Source organism: Equus caballus, chromosome 12 (assembly GCF_041296265.1).
Source record: "Equus caballus isolate H_3958 breed thoroughbred chromosome 12, TB-T2T, whole genome shotgun sequence".
NCBI lineage: Eukaryota > Metazoa > Chordata > Mammalia > Perissodactyla > Equidae > Equus > Equus caballus.
The window spans coordinates 44107265-44129155 of record NC_091695.1 but is presented as its reverse complement, the minus strand read 5'-3'; the positions used below and the strand labels follow the sequence as shown (position 1 = coordinate 44129155).

At 61.8% G+C, this 21891-nt stretch overlaps 1 protein-coding gene across 6 annotated transcripts; it reads right to left on the bottom strand.

The window, feature by feature from the left end:
• Positions 1-1484: 1484 nt before the first annotated feature.
• Positions 1485-21339, bottom strand: GRK2 (G protein-coupled receptor kinase 2). 6 transcript variants are annotated; one of them, XM_070228949.1, is made up of 22 exons: positions 21262-21339; positions 20887-21017; positions 10527-10603; positions 8578-8651; positions 8329-8430; positions 8132-8206; positions 7946-8007; positions 7123-7174; positions 6728-6819; positions 6212-6311; positions 6041-6119; positions 5823-5953; positions 5438-5532; positions 5254-5361; positions 4980-5046; positions 4573-4673; positions 3921-3987; positions 3748-3843; positions 3361-3523; positions 3055-3191; positions 2852-2965; positions 1485-2754 (listed from the first exon to the last, which is right to left on the bottom strand). In XM_070228949.1, exons 2-22 carry the CDS (start codon positions 20997-20999, stop codon positions 2590-2592), a joined length of 2070 nt encoding a protein of 689 aa, XP_070085050.1. In that variant the 5' UTR covers positions 21000-21017; positions 21262-21339; the 3' UTR covers positions 1485-2589. The 6 variants fall into 6 exon arrangements, with proteins under 6 accessions (XP_070085050.1, XP_070085049.1, XP_070085052.1 ...); XM_070228948.1 differs by having other exon boundaries at positions 21301-21323; XM_070228951.1 differs by having other exon boundaries at positions 21304-21320.
• Positions 21340-21891: the final 552 nt, after the last annotated feature.

The window sequence follows — 21891 nt, the reverse complement described above, 5'->3', positions numbered from 1 at the left end:
TCTCTAGCTTCCACCTTTCTTGAAAGGGGCCACCCCTTCTGCAAGCCGTCTTCACTCCAAATCCAGCAGGACTTTCTGGGGCCCAGCCTCTCCTGACCTCTGCGGTCTGGAACACAGCTCCCCCCTGGCCCTGGACCCTTAGTCCCGTTGTCTTCTCAAACCTTTTCCAGGGGCCCTTTCCCCCTCCCCGACCTCCAAGTCGGACTTCTCCCTGGCTGAAAGCCTGTTTGTTCCCACTGTCACTCTGATGCCACTTCCAGGACCACATTTCAGCTCCCTCTGGGACATCTCTGCCCAGTGTCCCATGCTATCCCATCAGCATGTCTGAAACCAGATCCGGCCACATTCACCCTCTTCCCCTCAGGCCAGCTGTGCTCCTGGCTGTCCTTGTGTGCCATCTGGGACTGCCACCTTTCTCTCCTCCCCAGGTCCCACCCATTCCTGCTGGGCTGTGTTCTTCCCATCTGGCCTCTTTGTGTCTCTTCCTCTCCCACCACCGTTATGACATCTCTTCCTTGGACAGAAGCAGTGACCCCTAACCCCTCTCCCTGTTTCCCATCCTTCGCCGCCCTCCACGTGTCCTACACACGGGTCATCAGCGACTTACTTTTCCAGCCAGCTCTCATCACCCCAGCCCCTGTCCAGAGCCTTTAAGGCCTCCCCAGAGCCTATCCCAGCGCAGGCTCCACGTCCATTCCCATCTCTGTTTGTAGACAGTAAGTGCACGTCGGGCTCTGGGCCAGGTTATCCTGGCATTCAGGACCTCCCAGGCCTGGCTCTTTCCCGAACCTGAGACACTCCTGACTGCCTGGCCCTTCCCTGCATCAGAAATGTCCCCTTACCTCCTCCACCCCAGTGCTGGAGGCCCAGCACAGAGGCCATTTCCTCCAAGGCTCCATGAGTCCCTCAGTCTTGCCCAGCAGAGCCCCGAGGAGGGTGGGCAGCAATGGACACCACCCACGGGGGCCTGTCAGGCAAGGACACGGGGAAAAGGAAGTTGACCAGAGCCTCTGGGCAGATGAGGCCTGGTGCTGGGGGATCCCCCCAGCCTCAGGGACTCCTCCTGGAGGCTGAATGGCGAGGCCAGAGGGAGACCAAAGCCGGAGAAGGCCAAGGGCCCAGAGGGTGCAGTGTGGCCCTGAGGGCAGGGTGTCCTCAGCACGGTGCCTGGCAAGCTGGGGTGCTCAGTCCGTCAGTCCAAACATGACACCAAGGGCCAATCTGCAAGCACCTTCTCCTGCTCCCCTGGGCAGTGGGCAGAAGACCTCCTGCTCCCCGAGTGGGAGGATGAGCTGTCGGGGTGGGAGAAGGGCAGGGGGAGTGCCCCGCCCCGGAGAGGGCTTGGGCCTGAGGCGGCGGGCCCTGGATGCCTGCCATGGAAGGGGAGGGGAGCTGGTGCCACCAAGACCCTCTCCCCTCAGGCCCCGCCCAGCAGAGGCTGAAAATTAACATGGGGCACAAAAGAGTCTGACACAGCCAAGGAGTCAGGCACCATTTTTTATAAAAACGCATAGTATCATTTTCCACTCTTTAAAATCACATTCAAAATTCGGCAAAGAAACGCCCTGGGGAGTGAGTAGATGGGGGAGGGTGCGCCAACCCAGCCCCGGGGGGAGAGGGTGCGACACCACACATGGCAGCGCGACTGGCACAAGGGGGCATGCGGTGGGTGAGGTGGCGCCCTACAGGCGGTGGCACTGATGGGACGTCGGGCTGTGGGGCTAGACAGCCCGGGGGGCACTCTGACCGGCTTGGGCGGGGAGGGCTGGCCCCACCAGGCCCCCTCTCACTGTGCTGCCTGGCCAGCCGCTGGCCCCCTGTGGTCCTGGGCAGACGAGGGGAAAGGAGGACCTTGGGGCCAGGCTAGGCCAGTGTGGCACAACCCGCAGTGGCCTTTCTGTGGTCCCTGAGCCAGGGCGCTGGGGCGGAAGGAAGAGGGGGCTGCAGTGAGGGCAGCAGTGCCCACTGCCAAGGCCACCCTCCTGGCTGAGCCCACAGTGTCCAGGGAAGGTGGGAATGGAGGCAGTCAGTGACACAGGGGCTCTTCCCGAGCAAGGGTGCAGGAGCGCAGGTCACCATGGGAGGCCCTCCTCCACCCCCTGGCTTGAGGGCAGGACAGTGCAGGCCTGTGTCCCTGTTGCAGGAGGGGCCACGGTGGGAAACTCCAAGTAGCATCCCTGTGCTGCGGCCTCCCCTGGGGTGGGGGACGCTGGGCCACCCAGCTGTGCTGTGGGCGCAGAGCACAGCCCACAGGGCCTGAGGTGGCACAACTTGGGGTGGCGTCATCCCCGGGGAGGGGCGGGAGGGCTGCTGGGGGCTGCTCTCCTCCCACAGGAAGACACTGGGAGCGGGCGGCCCCTGAGGGGTCAGGGCTGAGGGTGGCCAGACAGTGGCTGGGTTGGTGGCAGCAGGAGCCAAGGCAAGCGGGCCCCTCCCTGGGGGCTGGGCCAGGCTGGGGCCACAGGAAATCACAATAATTACAAAATAAAACCTTTTCCGCTTTGCGGGAAAACAAATAATAAAAATTCGACAAAATAAATTAGAGGTTTATAAAAGGCGGGCAGGTGGGCGGGCAGGTGGGCGGGCGGGTCAGAGGCCGTTGGCGCTGCCGCGCTGGATCAGCGGCACCTTGCTCAGCTCCACCACCGGCGAGCGGGGCTTGTTCTTCATCTTGGGCACCCGCTGCACCAGCTGCTGGGCCTCGCGGTAGGCGTCCCGCAGCTCCTTCTTCCACTGCACCAGCTCCGGGTCGCTCTGCACAAGCCCCAGGGGCTGTCAGGCGGGCCGGGCGCCCCGAAGGCCCCTCTGTTCCCACCCGCCCCCGCTGCCTGCCTGCCCCGGCCCCACTCACGTCGCACTGCAGGACGAACTGTTTCCCGCCCCGGATCTTGAGAAGGAGGCACTTCCGCTCCTTGATCTGCGTCTCTTCCACCGACTGGATCTCCTCCATGGTCAGCAGGCTCTGCTGCGGGGCGGGGAGGGAGCGGTGAGGGCGCAGGCCAGGCCCAGCCACCGCCGATCCCACAGGCTCCCGGCGCCAGCCCCGCTCCTTACCGGGGCCTCGCCCTCGCCCCGCCACTCGAGCCGGTTGGGGAACAGGTAGAAGTACCGCCGCTGCCACTGGGTCAGGAAGGGGTTGCCCATCTTGGACATGTAGCCGTGCATGATGCAGTCCTTGCCCAGGGCGTAGTCTGACCAAAGAGAGCGAGAGAGGCGGCCTCAGCTCGGCCCAGCCCCGCCTGGGTTTGGATCCTGGTCTGGCTGTTCTCTGGCTGTGACCGTGGCTGGGTTCCTGAACCCGGGCCTGTTTCTCATCTCTAGAGCGGGCAGTGGGCGCCCACCGCAGCCGTGGATCCTCACCTTCCTCATGGCCCAGCTGCTTGTTTTTGGTTTTCTTGCGGGTCTCCAGCCGGTCCGTCTCGGCGTTGATGGTGTCAAAGACAGTCTCTGCCACCTCCTGCTGCCACCGCTCCGAGATGGTGAGGGGGAAGTTGCGGTAGAGCTCCTGGTCGCTGTCCAGTAACTTCACCGTGCGGATGGGGCAGGGACAGCCATCAGCCACGGGCCTGCCCAGCCCTGACCCTGGGGCAGAGTGGTCTGGTCCAACCGCCACCCTCAGGGACGTCTGGGGAGGAGGAGCCTGAGCCCCAGCAGCTGACAGGGCTGCCGTGGGGTCTCACGGGCAGAGGAAGAGGAGGCCGCCACCCGGGCGGGCTCAGGTGTGAGAGGCCAGGCAAGGCCCAGTACCTTGATGCCTTTTGTGTCCTCCTCATCAAAGGAGCCGATGTCGAAGGCGTCGGCCGCATTCACCTCCCCTCGTGGGGGGATCAGTGGGGGCGTATACTGCAGCAGAATGGGGGCTGGGCGTCAGCAGGGCCAGGCGCTGCAGGGCGCCCGCCCGGCCCGGCCCTAGGCTTTACCTTCTGCAGGAAGACCATCTGCCAGTCCAGGGAGCGGAAGAAGGGGCTCTCCTTCACTTCCTGGGCCCTGTGGGGAGGTGCGGGTCATCCAGGCTGGGGGCTAAGTGTGGCCCTGGGGCAGGTGGCCCAGGCTAACTCCTGGTTCTGCCACCCTGGCTCTGTGACCTTGACCAAGTTCCTTAAATCTCAGCCTGTTTCCTCATCTCTAAAATGGGGAGAGCGGCAGTTCCCACATCGCAGGGCTGTTCTGAATCTTAATATTTGTACTTCTTGCAACATCATGCCTGGCACTTGGTAAATGTTTAATAAACATAAAAAGCTGCTGTCATCATCGTTATCATCACTGTCTTTGTTACAAGGGCCCCTCCGGAAGCCGGTCCCCAGGCGGCTCTGGCAGCTGCACCCCGGGGCAGCCCCACACCCTGAGAACACTGGATGGGGCTGGTCGTGCCCCAACCTGTGAGCTCCTCAAAGGAAGCTGGGACCATGGAGGGCGCTCCAGTGACAGGACACAGCCCTGTCCTCAGGGCGGCACAGGCGGAGGCCTGGGCAGGCTGGCCCAGAGGCCTGCTGAACACAGCAGCATGCCCCAGCGCCCAGGGCCCACAGGGAGGGCAGGCCTGGGACAGTGGCCCTGGTCCCGGGCACTCACCCTCGGCCTAGGCAGCCCAGTCTCCGGTTGACATCCCTCTGCAGCAGCCCCTCCAACAAGGAGCGGAGCTCCGGGGAGAAAGAGTCGGGCAGCTCCACGGCCTGCAGGAGGAGTGGGGTGTTGACAGGCCAAGAGAGGGCCTCTGGCCCCATCACAGATCTGGGGCCCCAGTGCACAGGGAGAGACAGGGCACCGCTTCCTCACCCCCCAGCGGACGTGTTTGCTCTGACAACACAGAGAGCGGGGAGCCTGTGGGGCAGGAGGCCAGAGTGGGGATAAGTGGCTCGAGATCTTGCTAGTTGGTGAGAAGGAAGAGTCCATGACCCTCATACCCACAGGAGACCCCAGTCCCACTGCAGCCCCCCGGACCTCCACCCAGCCTCCCAGGGTTGGGAGCCTACACTCACCATTGTCAACGTCATGCGGTCAATCTCATGCTTGTCTTTGGTCTTGTGCTGCCGGAAAGGGCTGTGCCTAGGCAAGAGAGGCCGAAGTCCAAGGTCAGAGACAGGAATGGGGAAACTGAGGCAGGTAGCATGAATGATCCTCGTCCAAAGCCAGGGATGGTGCCTCCACTAACACCCAAGCAGCTGTGGGCTCCCGGCCCCCAGCCTCCCACCTGGCCTGGGGAAGAGCTTCCCTCTGTCCTGTCCTACCCGCCCCCTGGGACAGCCCACTCACCCCCGCAGCAACTTGAAGAGCATGCAGCCCAGGGAGAACCAGTCGGCGCTGCTATCGTAGGCCACGCCCTTCTGCAGAACCTCGGGGGCCATGTACCCATGGGTGCCCCTATGGAGGCAAGGAGGCCGTGAGCAGGTTTGGCCGAGGGTGCAGGAAGGGAGAGTCGGGGGGCTGGCACACTCACACGCTGGCGTGGGGCTTCTTCTTGGAGAAGTCGCAGGCCAGGCCCAGGTCTGAAATGCGCACGTGGCCATGCTCGTCCAGAAGGATGTTGGCCGGCTGTGGAGGAAGCCCAGTGAGCTGCCCCCAGGGCGGCTCAGGGCAGGGCCCGGCCAGGCAAGATGCCAGCTGGGTCACTGTCTTCGCTCTAGAGGGTTATGGGTGTCCAGGGACAAAGGCCCCAGGTGGGGCGTCCCCTCCTTCCCCAATCACAACTCAAATCCAGAAAATGGCTGGGTGGGAGGGAGGGTGCAAGGGGAGGAGCCGGGCCACCCTGTCCTGGGACACCACTCCCATGGGCCTGGCAGCCAGGTGTGCTGAGGAGGGACGGGACTGTGGTGGCGCCTCACCTTCAGGTCCCGGTAGACGACGAAGCGGTTGTGCATGTGCTCCAGGCCCAGGATGATCTCGGCCGCATAGAAGCGCATCTCGGCCTCGGAGAAGACCCCGTGCTGGGACAGGTGGTAGTGCAGGTCCCCGCCTGAGGGAGGCAGCCCCGCAAGTGGCGCTCAGCTCCCTGCCCAGCCCCCAGCCCTGCAGTCCACTTGGGGCCAGGCCGCACACTCACCGTTCATGAGATCCAGGATGAAGCTGAGCTTGTCCGGCGTGTGGAATGCATACGACATGCAGACAATGAATGGGCAGTCCTAGGAGGGGATGGGAGGGGAGGTCAGCAGGGCTGCCCAAGGTTCTGGACCCTAAGGCCGCTCTGGTGGCCAGCCTGGGCCCGCCGGCTCACCCCGGTGCTGACGAGCGAGAGCATGATGCGCTCATTCAGGGCCAGGGTCTCCCCCTGCTTCATCTTGATGCGCTTCTTGTCCAGACACTTCATGGCATACCTGGGAGGGGGAGGGGGCTGTCAGTCAGTCAGTCAGTCCACATGCACACTTGTGCAGAGCGCAGGGCTGCCTCTCGGGGAGGGAAGGCTAGTTACCACAACAAGCTATGACACACATCAGAGAATCAGAGACGCAGAGAAGGCAGGAGAAAGTAATGGTGGGTCAGGGGCTCTGTGAGGCAGATAACAGCACAAGCAAAGATGCGAGGGAGGGGGACAGTGGGGTGCAGGGAATGGTGTATGGCCCTTTGCAGACACATGCCACTTCAGGATCCTGCCACCTGGCTCCCAGGGCCTTCAATGCCGGGGCCCTGGTCCCTGTCACAGCTCTCCATGGATGCCCCATGCCTTCAGGGTACCCCCAGGGCCCTCCCCTCCTCAGACATCCCACCCAATGGTGGCTGAGCCCATGCTCACATCTTGCCCGTGTCGGCCTTCCGGCACCCGTAGACCTCGCCAAAGCCCCCGCGCCCGATGATGCGGTGCACGCTGAAGTCATTCATGGTCAGCTGTGGGGGTGGCACCAACTGGGTCACTGCAGGCTGCCTGGGCCCCGCCCCGGGACAGAGGCACCCAGGCAGCGGGGGCTGGTCCCATGTCAGGGTCCCCACACCCAGGGCCACCCTCACGACACACTTACCTGCCCTGAGCCACCCCTCCCCAGGGATCCTGGCACTGACCCCACAGCCACTGCCCTGGGGGTTGAAGGGCAGACTCTCCTGACCTCCCCAGCCCTGGCCAAGCCACGGCGCCCAGCTCCCCAGGAGGAGCAGCAGGGAACACGGCTCTCCACAACCACCCAGCCCACTCACATGGATATTGAGCTCCACGTTCTTCCACTGGCAAAACCGTGTGAATTTATCGCTGTAAGAGAGGAACCCAGGGCTCAGATGAGCCTCAGAAGGTGGCTGGAATGATGCTGAGCGCGAGCCTGCCCCACCCCACTGCCATTCCCTGGGTCCCGAGCCTCAGGTCCTCTTCTGGGACCGCCCAGGAACAGTGCTGGCCTGAGCGGGCCTGGCCACCTGTCTCTGGGTTCCTGCTGGGATCAGACAAGCCTAGAGAGGAGTCTTCCAGCCTGACCCAGACTTCCTGCTACCATATCCTTGACAATGCTAATCTTGTCCCTGCTTGCACACCTCCAGCGACACAGCACCCACTCCCCATGAAGCCCCCACTCCATAGCTGGGCAGCCAGGACCCTAACCCAGCTGTTCCACTTCAAGCTGAGATCTGCCTACAACCAGGGCAGCTCTGGCCATGAGGGCCACAGGGTTGGGGGCAGTGTGCCCTCTCGTGCCCGCCTCGACCGCCACCCTGATGCATCTCAGCCCAGATGGGCCCAGCAAGGTGCTAGACCGTCCACGGGAAAGAAAGACACATCGGTGGCCCCTCAGTCCCTGGAGAATCGCCTAGGACAGGCCTGGAGATGCCTGGTGCTAAGAAGCGTGGGGCAGGAGTGCAGAGGCAGAGGTGATGGGGAACCTGTCTGACCACCCAGGGGTCCCTGCACTGGGCTGCAGATGGGCCCAGGGCCTGCCTGCCGGGGCCTAAAACAGGCAGCCCCTCTCCTCCACGCCATCCATAACCCTTCTCACGGCAGCCTCTGCCTCTCCCGCACACGCCCTGCTCTCACCTCTCGATGAATTTCTGGAACACATCCCCTCGGAGGTTCTGACAAATCTCTTCGATGTATGGCTAAAGAAGGAAGCTGGAGGTTGGTGACTGAGCCAGAGGGGGAGCCGACTAGGCTCCCTGACCTGGGCTGCCCCAGGTGACCCTGGCTGGGCTGCGAGGCAGCGGGGAAAAGCCCAGCACACACCTGGAAGAGATCCGGAGGCACCTGCTTCTTCACCAGGTGGCCCTGGACGTGCTCAGTGGCACTTTTCGAGAAGGGCTGGGGAAGACAGAGGTGGCCATGAATTCTCCGCAGGGTCCTTTCATCCCTTCCCAACACCCAGGTCGCTCTGGGCCGGCGCGCAGGTCTGGGCCTGAGGACAAGCTGGCCGGGGCACTCACGTGCGAGCGGGCCAGCAGCTCCTTCATGATGTAGGTGTCGAAGATCTCCCGGCTGCGGGCCAGGCGCTCCTCCTCTGTCTCCAGCTTCTCGTATTTCTTGATCTAGAGGACAACGTCCCCACAGGTGACATGGGACGCCAAGACCAGGCATCTTGTGGATTCAACAAAAGAAGCCCCAACCTCCTCCCCTTGCTCCTGCGAGAGCAGGGCCCAGGCCCCGCCGGCCCCCCAGTAGCCCCCTGGCCTCACCTCCTCATAGAACTCCACCAAGGGCTTGGCCTCCTCCAGGTGTTTCAGGCAGAAGTCTCGGAAGAGCAGGTACCCTGAAAGCACGTGTGTTGGCCGCACTGAGCCACATTCCTCAGAGGCCTTCCCATCACAGGGGAGGTGTGGGCTTGGGGCACCCTGGGCAGAACTGGCCAAGGAGGCAGGAGAGGTGGTCCCTGCCCCAGGCGGGGCCTTGGCAGGGCAAGGCAGCCTAAAGGCTGCCCCCAGCTGCAGATTTGCGGATTCAGGGTAGGGGCACCTGCATTTCTACCCTTCCCGGAATCTGCTTCCTCAGACTGCAGCTGGGATGTGATGGGCACCCGGGTGAGGCAGAGGCTACAGCTGGCTCTGGCGCCCAGGCCCCCTGCCTCATCATTGCAGTCTGGGCCTGCAGCTCCTCCGAGGGCAACATCCCCACCGGGCAGGCTGTGCGGGTGCCATGAGATCCACCTGGGCCAGGCCAGAGCCACAGCATGGGGAGGAAGGCAGCCTCCGGGGGGGGCCACAGCCCTCTCCCCGGACCTTGCACCCCCTCCATCATCTGGCTGATTCTCACAGCGGCCCTGAGAAACAGACAGGGAGGGCAGGTCCACTTGGGGAAACTGAGGCTCGGAGAGGCGTGTTGGGCAGGCGGTATGTGGCAGGCATCAGTAGGACATGAGGTTCCTCTATGAGGTGGCAGGTCCTGGGAAAGACAGGCTGGGGATGGGGCCATGCTGCAGGGGGACCTGAAGGGCATAAGGCCACTGGGGACGGGAAGTGGTAAGACAGGCTATGGAAAGGGCTCACTGGAGCCCACTCCCCTCCCAGCGAGTGGGCGCTGAGGCCTGGTCCCCGAGCAACCCTGGAGGGCAAAGCAGAAGTAAGGGTGGTCCTCACTCCTTCCAGCCCGACACAGGTGACCAGGCTTGTACTAGTGGCTTCCCGTGCCTCTTTGGGGGCACTCCCTGGGCACCTCTGTCAGAGCTCGCGGCCACCACTTCTGCTAACAGTGGCCTGGCCTTTCAATATCGTGCCTTTGGGTAACTAGTGACCAGGGCTTCCCAGTGGGCCAGGGGCTTTCGCTGACCACTATCCTCCAAGAGTCCTGGGCAGTGGGGCTCCGGAGTCCTGGTTCCCAGATGAGGACACCAGCAGGCTTAGAGAGGTGAAGAGATGTGCCCAAGGTCACACAGTGCAGGCAGGGGACCCAAACTGTGTGCTTCCTGACTCCCCAAGCCTGACCTCTAAGGCCTGATCCTGCCAGGCCGGGACAGGCCTGGCCCCTCCCACTTCAGAGCTGAGATCCTGTTCTCCAGAAGGCCAAATCAGAGTCGTGTGTGGCTGGAGCCTGCTTCCCTGCGACCTGCTCCAAGCCTGCCCTGTGGGCCAGGTCTGTGGGGTGGACCCACGATACGTCTGAGACAACAGGCACTGGAGGAGAAGGATGAAGGGGCCTGCCAAAGCAGGTTGCTCACAAAGAGGGCCCACGGGGGCGGGGACAGGCTGACCACAGAGCGGCAGGCGCCACAGGAAGGGCCCCGCCCCTTCCTGTCAGTTCTACCAACGGCCCAGAGCAGCTGTGCCTGCGCCAAGGGGAAGCTGCAACTCTCAAAAACAAAAACCCCAAAGGAGGAACTTCCCCGGCGGCCCTGGAAGACTGCTGGGCCCCCACCCCCTTCACGGGGCTCCCTGGGCCAATAGCCAGGGGCTGGGAGGCATTACGGGTCACGGCCCTGAGCAGCCCCACTGCCACCCAGGGGCTCGCTGGCTGTCCTATACCCCAGTGGATGGGAGGCCAAGTCTCCTGGGAGAGGGGAACACAGCCCAGGCAGCTGGGGCGGGGGCTGGAAGGCGGCCTCGGGGTCCTCTTGCCCCTCACGCCCCGGGCCTGGGCAGCTGGACAAGTGGCAGAAAGTCCTTGGGGCTGGCAGAGCCCCCACTGTACTCACCCAGCTTCTGAGAGAAGATCTTCTCAAAGGTCACCTCGCCCCGGTCCTCCAGGTACTTCTGCATGACGCTGCGGATGCTGAAAACAGAGGGGCTGCTGTTACTCACAGCCCTCGAGGCTCCGGCCAGCCCTGCTGGCCCTCCCCTGACCCTGCTTCCCTGGGAGGCCGCTGCCTCCTCTCCCAGAATCCCGAGTGGAGGACACTCCTGGTGGGTGTCACCACTCCCTCCAGGAAGGCAGCCACCCCTGTCAGACCTGACCACATGTCACGCTAGAGGGACCTGAGGAAGCCTGTGCCTGCCCACCAAGGCTCTGTCCCCAAAACCTAGGGTGGCCAACAGGTGGCTGCTCAGAGTTTGGTCCCAGTGCTGCCTCGTGCTGCCTTTGGGAACTTGGCTAAACCTCAAAAGCCAGGCCTCATCCATCAGCAGATGATGGATAACCAAAATGTGGCCTATCCTTGCAGTGGAATACTGCTCGGCCATGAAATGGAACGAAGCACTGAAATACACAAGTGTTATGATACAGATGAATCTTGAAAGCATTTTGCTAACTGAAAAAAGATAGTCACAAAGGCTACATATCATCTAATTCCATCTACACCCTTGTCCAGAACAGGCAAATGTACAGAGACAGAAAGCAGACTAGGGGGTGCTAAGGACCGGGCTAGGGCAGGGGAGTGGCTGTTAATGGGTACGGGGTTTCTTCTGGGGTGACGGACATGCTCTTGAATTATGTGAGGGTTGTACAACATAGTGAATCTACTAAAATCTACTGAATTGTACACTATAAATGAGGAATTTTATGTTATGTGAATTATATCCCAATTTTTAAAAATAGAAAAAAAATAAAAAGCCAAGCCTCAGTTTCCGTGCCCTAACAGCTAAATTTAAAATGTGCCCCCTGCGCCTGAGTTGCTTGGTAGGGAGCAGGTGAGAGGCTGGCCATTGTGAGCACAGAAGCCCATCCCCACGCTCCCCACCTGTTTATCTTACCCCAACACCGAGCGCCGTCTAGGAGAGTAAAGCCAGGCTACACTTCATGTCTCAGGCGAACATTGCTGTCCCCTCCTCCCCGCTCCCGGGCCACCTGCAGTCCAGCCCTGCCAGCCTGGCTGTTGTGATGGCCAGCTGTGGGCACCTCTGGCCCTCACTAGCCCAGGCTCCTGAGGAATGTTCTCAAGCTGCCCATACCGAGGGCCGTGCTGGGCAGTCACACCTGAGCCCACGCAATGCTCACACAGCCCTTAGGAAATGTGGGGTCACCAGCAGGCCACTGATGAAGAGACTACGGCTGGTGAGGACTCGGATCAGAAGGTCTGGCTTTGCGCCTCTGCCTCTCTGCGTCCCTGCGCCCCGTCTCAGAGGAGCCTTGTTCACAGGGACCCACTGCACACCACCCACTGGAAGGTGCCATGCACCCCTGCCCTGCAGGCAGGTCCTCCCAGGGCAGATGTCCTGCGTCTGTGGTTCTATGACAGTAGACACCATGTGACAAAGCCTAAGGGGGGCCCGGTCAGTGCGAGGAGACTCAGGAGGGAAGTGTTCTGCACTGTTGGGACAGGCTGTGTGGAGAAGGCGGAACTTCACTGCGTTCCTCAAGTGCAAAGAGGATGTCAACAGGTGGTGAAGCCCAGGGCAGGTGGGTGAACGTGGGGACAGGCAGGAGAAGGCACGGCCAGAGACGAGAGGAGGCCATTGGGCAGGGAGGGGGCTCGGCAGAGGAACCTGGCAAGCTGGGTCCAGGGCGGCGAGTGCACAGACTCCACCAGAGGCACTGATGGGCGGGAGCCCAGGTAGATGATGACACTGAGCCAGGAAAGAGGGAAAGAGACAGGTGGGGTAGGAGCTCGGGCTGTGGATGGGAGAAGAGTCAACAAGGCCAGATGGACGGCGGGCCAAGCCCGCGAGCCTTTCGAGGTCTGGGGCCCTGTCAGAGAGTGGGCTCCAGGCAGGACCAGCGTGGCCAGTGGACCCTGGCTAGCCTCCGGGCCTGGGATCCAAGGCTGGGGACCCCCGCCCTTGTCCACTTAGCACTTTCCTACTGAGACGGCCTGAGTGGAAGCCCAGGCCCCGGCCTTCCCAGGCCCTTGCCCGCATTCAAGCCACACAGAAAAGGCCATGCAAGATAACCCGGGAGCACGCAGAGCGGTTGTCAGCACAATCCTGAAGTCATGACCCCCTCTCCAGCCTCCCCGCCCTCCTCCGAAACCGTCTCCAACAGGAAGAAGGGCGCTGACGACCAGGATAGCCGTCCTGTGTCCCCATCCTGTGACTCAGGCCTACAAGAGAAAAGCTCCAGCTGACGGCCGGTGGCCCTGAGCTGCCAGTTCAGGTTCCCTCTGGGAAAGTGAGGACACCCTCCACAACCGGTGGGGGCTCCAGGGCCGGGATGTGGCCCTCACCACGCTGGCATGCCTGCCCCTCCTGGAGCCACACCCCAGTTCACGTCCACCAGCCACTGTCAAGGACACGTCCCGCTGGCCCTGTGGGACTCAGAGGGACTCAAGAGGCAAGGCCAGACTCCAAGTCCCAGGTATGCTTCACAAACACCAGGAGCTTGAAAAATCTATGAAACTGAGAAAGACACAGCCCCCACCCTGGGGCCTGCAGACTGGAGACCTGAGCCCCCAGAGGCCACAGGGCACAGTCCACACTGAGCAATCAGGGCTCTGGGCTCTGCGAGGGACAGCTTGGGACCTCCTGTTCAGACGGCGGGACAGGCCAGGGCTGTGCTGGGGTGGAGCGCGGCCAGAAGGACCTAGGCCAAGGCAGCGAAGGCTCGGCAGGGTCTCAAGACCAGGCAGCCAGGAGTCAGGGGTGTGGAGTCCGGGAGCCCCACCAGGGCCACATGCCCGGATTCCTCCTGTGATGGGGACAGGAGGGCTGGACCCTCACGACCCCTTGGCTCAGCTCTTGGCTCTCTGCGTCTGCACCCATTCCTATGTTTCAAGACATTTTGGTCTACAGCAGAGGATGAGAAAAAGCTAGAGGGAAGGAAAAAGCATAAAATGTGGATCCTCCATGGAGGTGGCTGGTCAGATGGTGGTCAGGCACGGTCAGCTGGAATGTCAGACAGGTAGATACAGATGACAGGCAAAGTGACCCCAGCCTGTAAGGGATGACCCCACCAGGCAGCTGGGCACAGCCACTGAAACAGCCCCTGGGAAGCCCTCCTGAGCCCCAAACTCGCTTCCTGGGAACCAGCAAGACTGGCGCCAGCTCAGCAAAGGCGACGCAGTGGGAATGCCACCCGGGAGCCAGGGAGCACTTCCAGCCACGTGACGTGGCGGCCCTCCAGAGCAGCCTCGAACTGGACACGCCAAGGTCCCCACCAGGAAACGCGCTCTCAGAGACGGCCTGCCTCCGAAGGGAGAGGTGGGAACCGGCCGTGCTCAGGGGCTGCGCCCATGCAGAGCCTTCTGCCTCCCGGCAGCTCTGCTGGCGGCTCAGCCCAGGGAACAGCAGAAAGCAGGCCCTGGGCTCTGAGCTGCCTTGGCGGCAGACCCCGCCCCCCTCGGAAGCCTGCATGGGATGGCCACAGCATTCTTCCCAGCCCACAACACTCCACTTTCTTCCTTAAAAAGAAAAAAATGTTTTCTAAATAAAATAAACAACCCCCCCCAATCAAACACGAGGTCAGACTCGAACAGAGCCCTCGAAGGGAAGGCCCGCGAAGCGGCAACGTGAGGGTTTCCCATCCGTTCCCACGGGGCTGGTGGCCAAGAGAGCTGGCAGGTTAGAAAAATGTGCCATAGGGGATGTTCTCGTCAGGGTGGCAAGTACAGGCTGGCACGGGAGGCGGTGGCAGCCTTCTGGGCTGGGTCACCTTCGTCTCCAAAACCTGCTCCCATACTGGCAGAGTCTGGAGTGGCCATGAGCCCAGCGCAGCATTCCTGCCCCCGCCCAGGTCAACAACCCCGACATCCAGGAGCACGTGGCTCCCAGATCGACTCCGGGTTGTCAAGAAAGCCAAACATTTGCATCTTCCCCGCCAGATGGACCAAAGGCACCCAGCCCCTCTGGGAAAGGGCCTCGGGGCCGCCGTTACTCTCATGGTTGGCTGGACGTCCAGGCCTGGGTCCCAAATGGCTCTCCCTACCTCCTTCCCTGGAGGCCAGGCCAAATCACAAACTTCAAATGTCCAGTTTCCCCATTTATAAAACGAGGATGTCAACAAAATGCTGATTACCACCACCACACTGGCCATTTAAAAAGCCAGAGAGGACACAGAAGAAGGAGCACTCTCTTAAGAGGCCAGCCTCGCTGCGAGGGCTGCCAGCTCACATCCACCTCCTGGAGGGAGCCCTCCTTCTGGGACACCACAGCCTGCACCTTCTAGAATGTGATCATAAGCTACATGGTCTTGTTCAGGTCTCTGTCCCACACCTGCCATGTCCTCGGAGGGCAGGGCCTATGGCCAGGAGGCCTCTTGACAGGGAGCCCTGACCAGGGCTGGGCCCATGAGCAGTCCCTGAGCCAGGCAAGCGGCTGCAACTCCACTCTGCTCCCAGACCAGCCTCATACACTCACGTTGCTCAGCTGGGGGCTCCGGCGGGCAGAGCCCAATACCTCCCCTGCCAAAGGCTCGAGGGCCCCTGGTAGGAGGCCCACTCTACCATGGCAGGGCACTGCCGCCTGCAGCCTAGGCTGTTCCCTCCAGCCTCTGCTGCTGAGGAGCAGGCCCAGCCTGACGCTGGGGGCAGAGAGCACTTCCTCCCTCCAGCCCCGAGTGCAGGTTGAGGCGACAGGACGGCAGGAAGGGGGTGAGGGCTGAGGGGGAGAACTTCCGGTACCTTTCAGCACCATGTGGCTCAGAGGAAAAGCAAAGTCTCCCGCTTTGTGGCGCAGTGGCCTGGGCGCTCACAGGTGACTCCCACTCAGGGTCACAGACCGTAGCTTGTGTGGACTAGGAGGGACAGCAGGGGTCAGAGGCAAACACAGTTGTTTTGATGGTGAGGAAATCAAGGCGAGAAGGAGCCGAGCAGCTCGCCGTGTCCCACATTGAGTTAGTGGCAAGAAAACATCCGAGGCTCCCTGAGAAAGGGTTTCCACCAGGCAGAGGCCGCCCCTCGGCGTCTGTGGAAGAGCTGGGTGCAGGGTCTCAGGGGAGCCCGGACTCGCGCCCTGGCTGCAGACAGCATCCCTCCGGAAGCCCAGCAGGCTGGGGCAGCTCTGGCTGGCACCCGGCAGGCCAGGGGCCATGGGTCCTACGCTCCTGTGTGACAAGGATGCCAGAGCCACGAAATCCCAGGATGGTGCGAGACGGCACGGGGGCTACGAGCCTGGCGGGTCTGGTGCAGCCCTGCCAGGAACAGCTGGGCCCTGGGAGATGATGGTCAACAAGCCAGCAGAGCAGAGGCCGTGGCCGCGGCTGAGACACTCCTCTGTGGCATTTCCAGGAAACCTGGCACTGAGGTGGCAGTGGTAGGAGGAAGTCCCCTGGAGCTTCTTATTAATATTTCTCAATGACTCTCCCTGGGGCTGACAAGGTCCTCAGAGTCCAAGGACGGGGCCACACACCAAATGGGAAAGACCAACCCACAGGGCCACCTCTGGAGCAAGCCTGGGCCCTGGAAGAGATGACACCCACCGGGCACCACACACACAGGCCCACCGCGAATGTCCACAGCAACCCAGGCTCCCGACAGCACGGTGGCCTCAAAGTGGCTCCATGCAGGATGTGCAGGAAGAGGCACTGTGGCGGCCTTATCATATGCCATGGCTTCTACACGAACGTGACACGAGCACCACACCCTGCAATTTACTGCCACCACGTTAGAATGCACAAGAACAAACTTCCAGGGCTCCTTGCCTTGCAGTTCCCAGGAGGAGGCTGTCCCCCACCCCAAACCGAGGACGGCCTCCAGAGTCAGAGAACTGCCCCCTCAGAGAACGGAGCTGCTAACGTGTTAACGCAGAAAACCCACTTCTGAAACTCTGCTCTTCAGCTGGCGTAGACGCTACCCTTTGCAGAGAGTGGCGATGCAGAGAAGGAACGTTACTGTTTTAGAAAAAAGCTGCAGCCAAACACCTCGATTTTAGTGTCTCTTAATTGAAAGAGATCAGTGATAACTTGAGTGTAACCCCACCTTATATGACCAGCGGGGGACACTGGGCCCTCGTGGCCACAGGAGAGTGGGGAGGGGCCACAGGAAGAAAGGGCAGGTGTGATGAAGTCTGTGCAGTTGTGCGTGACCCCGGCTGTTCGCTCCGAGGCAGAAGCAGAATATCCTGGAAGCACTTAGCCATGTGCACGCAGCCGAACCTGTAGGCCCCCGAGTGCTCAGTCCTCCTGCAAAGCTGAGCTGGGTGCCCGGGGCGGGAGGAAACGCCCGCTGCAGAGTGTGCCTACACCTGACGTCATCGGGAATTTACTACTAGGAATTGATCGTGCATTAATAGGACACATTATTCCTGGGTTGACAGAGCCCAGATTCCGCTGCACGGATTCCAACCTGTAAGGCTCACGCTCCCTTCAAATCCATTTACCAAGGGAACGGCGGGCGGGCGAGCAACTTAATGGCAAAATTGTGAAACCCATGCTCTGGAAAGGAGAACAGATGGGAAAAGGCGTCCCAGAGACTCATTCCTGGGGAAAGTAGGGCTTCAAAGACCCAGAGGGAATGACTGCCGAAGAGATAATCTTGTTTGCAGGGGCAGGAGGAGAGAGAACGCTGCTACTGGAGTGGAAAGTTCTGGGTAAGGCATAAAGGCTGGAAACAGCAGGGTTTCTGCTGGTGATGGAGAAGTGGAGGGAGGAGGAAGGGAGAAAACCGTCCCCTGCACCCCTTCCCCCACAAATCAAGGGCAGGAAGTCCTGGAGGCAAAGAGTTAACAGGAACGAAGAAGCAACAGAGGAAGAGTGGGGGGTCTGGGAGACAGGGAAGCCAGGAAAGGGGAGGAAGGAGGAAATCCCTGGTGGGGGAGGGACCAGGAAAGAGCCAAGAAAATGGGAGGCTGCAAGAGGCACCCGGCTCAGACAATCTGCTGCTGGGGCTGCCACTGTCACCAGGGAGGGCAGGGGCATCTCTTGGGACCGCCCAGGCCGGGCTCCTCAGCTGGGAGCCTAGAGATTAATTACACGAGGCCTCCGTGGTCATATTAAGCAAATGACAATAATTACAGGACTGCTGCTGCTGCTGGGAAGGGAGACAACAGCTCCTTCAGGGAGAGGCACCGACCGCAGACCCCAAGAGCTGAAGGAGCCCTGAGAGGTCCTGGGTGAAGGGGCAGCCCCCTCGTTTTACCAAGGTGGCAAGTGAGGCGGGCTCAGCCAGCCTCAGGGATGTGCCTGGGTCCCACATGAGCTGGTACTGCGGCGGGATTAGAAACCAGGTCTCCTGTCTTCCAGCTACCCGACGCTCCCTCCTTCCAATCGGAGGTGGAGAAACGGGTCTGTTTCCTTGGATTCTATAGGGTGACAGAAGGGGAGGCCCCTGTGCCAACTCAAAGTGGCACTGTGCCCAACAGCTCCCGTTCCCCAGGCCTGCGAAGTCAGAGCTGAGATGCCAGCCCCAGCTCCTGGCCAAGCCACAAGCCGGGCACCAGGCACAGGGAGGCTGCCAAGATGGACCACCCCAAGGTGGGAATAACTCCAAATGGCACCTTGTCATGCACGAACCATGGCCTTTCTCCCTGACTCTGACCTTGTGGGTGAGGGGACATGACCCCAGGGATGGAAGTGCCTGCTCCAAGCATCAGCTTTGCCAGGGCACCTCGGTTCTGTCCCAGCTGCCGGGGAGGGGGCTGGGCCTTGTGAACCAGGGCAGGTGACAGTGCTGGGGGCTGCCCTGCTGCTTCCAGGCCGCCTCCCCAGACCCACAGCTCCCCAGACAAGGGGGGCCAGCTGGCACATTCCACAAACCAGAGGTGCAGAGGCGTTTGCGGAAGAAATGCAGCACAGCAGCGAAAGAGCCCCCAGGGGTGCAGAGACCCGCGTTCAAATTCCAGCTCCCCTCTGTGACCAAGGCCCCCCACCCGCCCTTTCTGAGCCTCGGTTGCTTCAACTATTAAATGGAAGCATACCACCTGCTGTGCCTGCTGCCTGCAGTTGTGAAGGGGATAAAATGGAGTAAAAAGCAAATGCCAGGAGAATATAAGATACAGTCATAATGACCTTCCGGGGCAGGAGGCATTTGATCCACCGGGTGTGCAAAGCACAAAGCAAAGGGTGACGTGTCCTCCGATGCAGGGGGCCGGACTCCTGGGACCAGCCCAGATCCGCTGCACAGAGCAGCTCTGGCCCTCCCCTGGCCTCAGCTCACTGATGGTCACTGCTTGAGCCCCTGGTCCATCTCACAAATGGGGGCAATCTGCCTACCATCATGTGCCAGATGGCGACCCTATACGAGAACCATGACACCTGGCTCCCGCTTCCTGCCATTCCCCTAAAACTCACAGCCTCCCTGGTTCCAGACATCACAGTCCTGATATTTCTTGAGCAAGTACTACACGCGAGGCACAGCCTTGCCAACTTCACAGGTTGGCTTTGGATCAACTGAGATGACAGATGTCAAAATAAACAATAAATTAGTATAATTTCCGCCATTACTCCTATTGCTACCATCAGTACTACGGACAGTAAAGGGGACAGGAAAAGAGGAACGTCTCGTTTCTCAGGGTTCTAACACCTGCACGGCCAACCCAAGGCGGGGCCCCATCAGGAGCAATGCATTCTGGGGAGAGATTACCCAAAGGCAGAGAGTTCCAGAAAAAGCCCTGCCTCACACTTTGCAGAACTCCATCCGGCAGGAGGGTCTCAAGGCCGTGGCCACCAAGGAGAGCCGTTGCGAACCCCAAAGGTTGATTTCCCCCATTTCCTCCCTCGTGGCTTTGTCATTTCTGAACTCATTTTTGTTCTAACTGTCGCTGCTCCCTGGACAGCCCCCAGCTGACAGTCAGTCTGGTTCCTGTTTTGAGAAATCTGATTGCAAATGTCTTAGAAAAAAAAGGGCCCTAACGGCCTTTTCAAAATGCAGACCAATTTTCCTCTCCTGGGCCTGGTGTTCAGTCAATCCGAAACCCAGCAAGAATGAGACACGGATGGGGTCACTGGAGACATCGGCGTGGCACCCCTGCAGCTCTGGGACCTGCTTCAAAGACTCAGGACGCTGCAGAGTCTCGGCCCTTATTTCACACCATCCACATTTCACAGATGAGAAAACCAAGGCCCAGAAATGGCCAGGGACTTGCCCAAAGTCACATGGTAAGACCATAACAGCTAGCACAGGCCCAGGCTCCCGGGCCGGCCAGGCACCAGCATGCCAGCTCTAAGGCAGGTACGGAGGAGTTGCTGAGACTGGCCTTGCCACACGACACGAGGAATTGTGGTGGGCACATGGCTCTCGTAGATGCACAACAGCCAGGCCCCAGCTCAGGCCAGGGTGGCGGACACAATGTGGAACCAGAAGCCGGAAGCCCTGATCTGGTGGCCAGGCCCCACTCTGAATTACCTGTGACACTGGGCAGGCCACTCACCTCTGGGGCTTCAGCTTCTCCACCTGTTCCACGAGAACAAAACCACACCTGTCCTACCTTTTCATGGGCTGCCGTCAGGCTCAAACAACGGGAAAATACTCTAGGAGCCATAAAATGCTGGACAAGCCTCAGCTATCATCCGTGTGCTGTATACTACTGTATACACGTATACTGTATACATGCCGAACAGTTTAAACTTTGAGACCAGGTGCGACAACATCAGATGTCTCACGGAGAGGTGGCAGCCTTGGTCCAGCTGCTGCAGGGGTTCCAGGATGTTCCCCTGCAAACAGCACCCACAGGACACCAAACGCAGGGCCCACCAGAGAGGGAATGTGAGGGCAGAGGGACAGTGGGTGTCTCTCCCACTGAGATGGGGCACGACCACACCCTGTCCCCCACCACCACCCCGGTCCCCTAAGCACTGTCAACCCCCACTCCAAGCCAGTGACCCACCAGAAGGGTGGGGAAGACCCCGGAAGATTGCTGTCTCCCCCAGACCTCGCACAAGTGTTGACCAGAGCGGGTTAGAGGAGGGGGCAGTGGAACCCCAAGGAGGGGTGCTGAGAACAGAGGCAGCGAAAGGGTGGGCCGTCGAGTCAGGCCAGGTAGCTAGATGGTGGCAGCCGGAGGAGGGGACCCCACGGGGACCGAGGGCTGCCGGAGGAGGATGGAGGGAGCATGGGGCCCCCGGGGAGAAGGCAGGAGCAGGGGCTGCCGGCGAAGAGGGCCGGGCAGAGCGCAGGAAGGGGAAGCGGGCGGAGCGGGGCCGGGGCCGGGGCGCTCGGGGAGAAGCGGGTGGGAAGGCGGCGCGGGGCGCCCGGGCTCAGGTGCGCGGGGCCGGGCCGGGCGGGCGCGGGGAGCCGCCGGCGGCCGCCTCACCTGGGCTCGGGCAGCAGGATCTTCTTGCTGGCGCGCGCCGCCGGCGTGGCCTTGCTCTTCTCCATGGCCATCAGGTAGCTCACGTCGGCCAGCACCGCCTCCAGGTCCGCCATCTTGGCGGCGGCGGCGGCCTCTCCCGCCGCTCGGCTCCGCTCGGCTCCGCTCCGCGCCTCGGCCCGGCCCGGCCGCTCCGTCGGCCTCGGGCGCCGCCGCCCGCCCGCCGCCCGCCCGCCGCCCGCCCGCTCGGCGCCCGCGGCTCCGCTCGCCGCGGCTCACAGGCGGCGCCGCCCCATGGCGCCGGCTCGGGCCCGGCCCCGGCTCGCTCCGCTCCCGCCGGGACTGCAGTCGGGCCGCCGCCGCCGCCGCCGCCCGCGCCCCGGAGCCGCCGCCGCCGCCGCCTCCGGCCCCGCCTGCCGCGCACAGCGCCTGCGAACCCGCGCGGGGCCGGGCGGCGGCGGCGGGCGGCGGCGCCCCCTGGAGGCCGCGCGGGCGGAGCGAGCCTGCCCCCGCGGCCGCCCCGACCCCGGCTCGCAGCCGACCTGGCCTCGGCCCTCCGGCCCCGGCCCCTCCCCGGGCCTGGCCGTGCGCCCTGACCCCAGACCCGGAACGCGACAGGGCCCCGGCACCGAAGGAGACCCTAGACCCAGACGTTGACCGCCACTCGGATCCTCACACGGATCCCAGATTCCACCATCCCTGACCCCAGGCTGGCACCTCAGAACTCGATCCCCGGGACCTGGGTCTCAGACCTTGGCTTTAAACCCGCCACCCTGACCTTGGACGCAGTCCACCACCTGACATCAGACCTGGATAACATTACTGACCCCAGATGCCAAACAGGACCCCAGACCCAGACCTTGGACCACCACCTCAGACTCTGACCACGACCTTGGATCACAACCCTAGGTCTCCGACCCCACAGCCAGACCCTGACACTGACCCAAGACCCCCAACAGGACCCCAGATCCAGATTTGGACCATGACTTCAAACACTGATCCCAACCA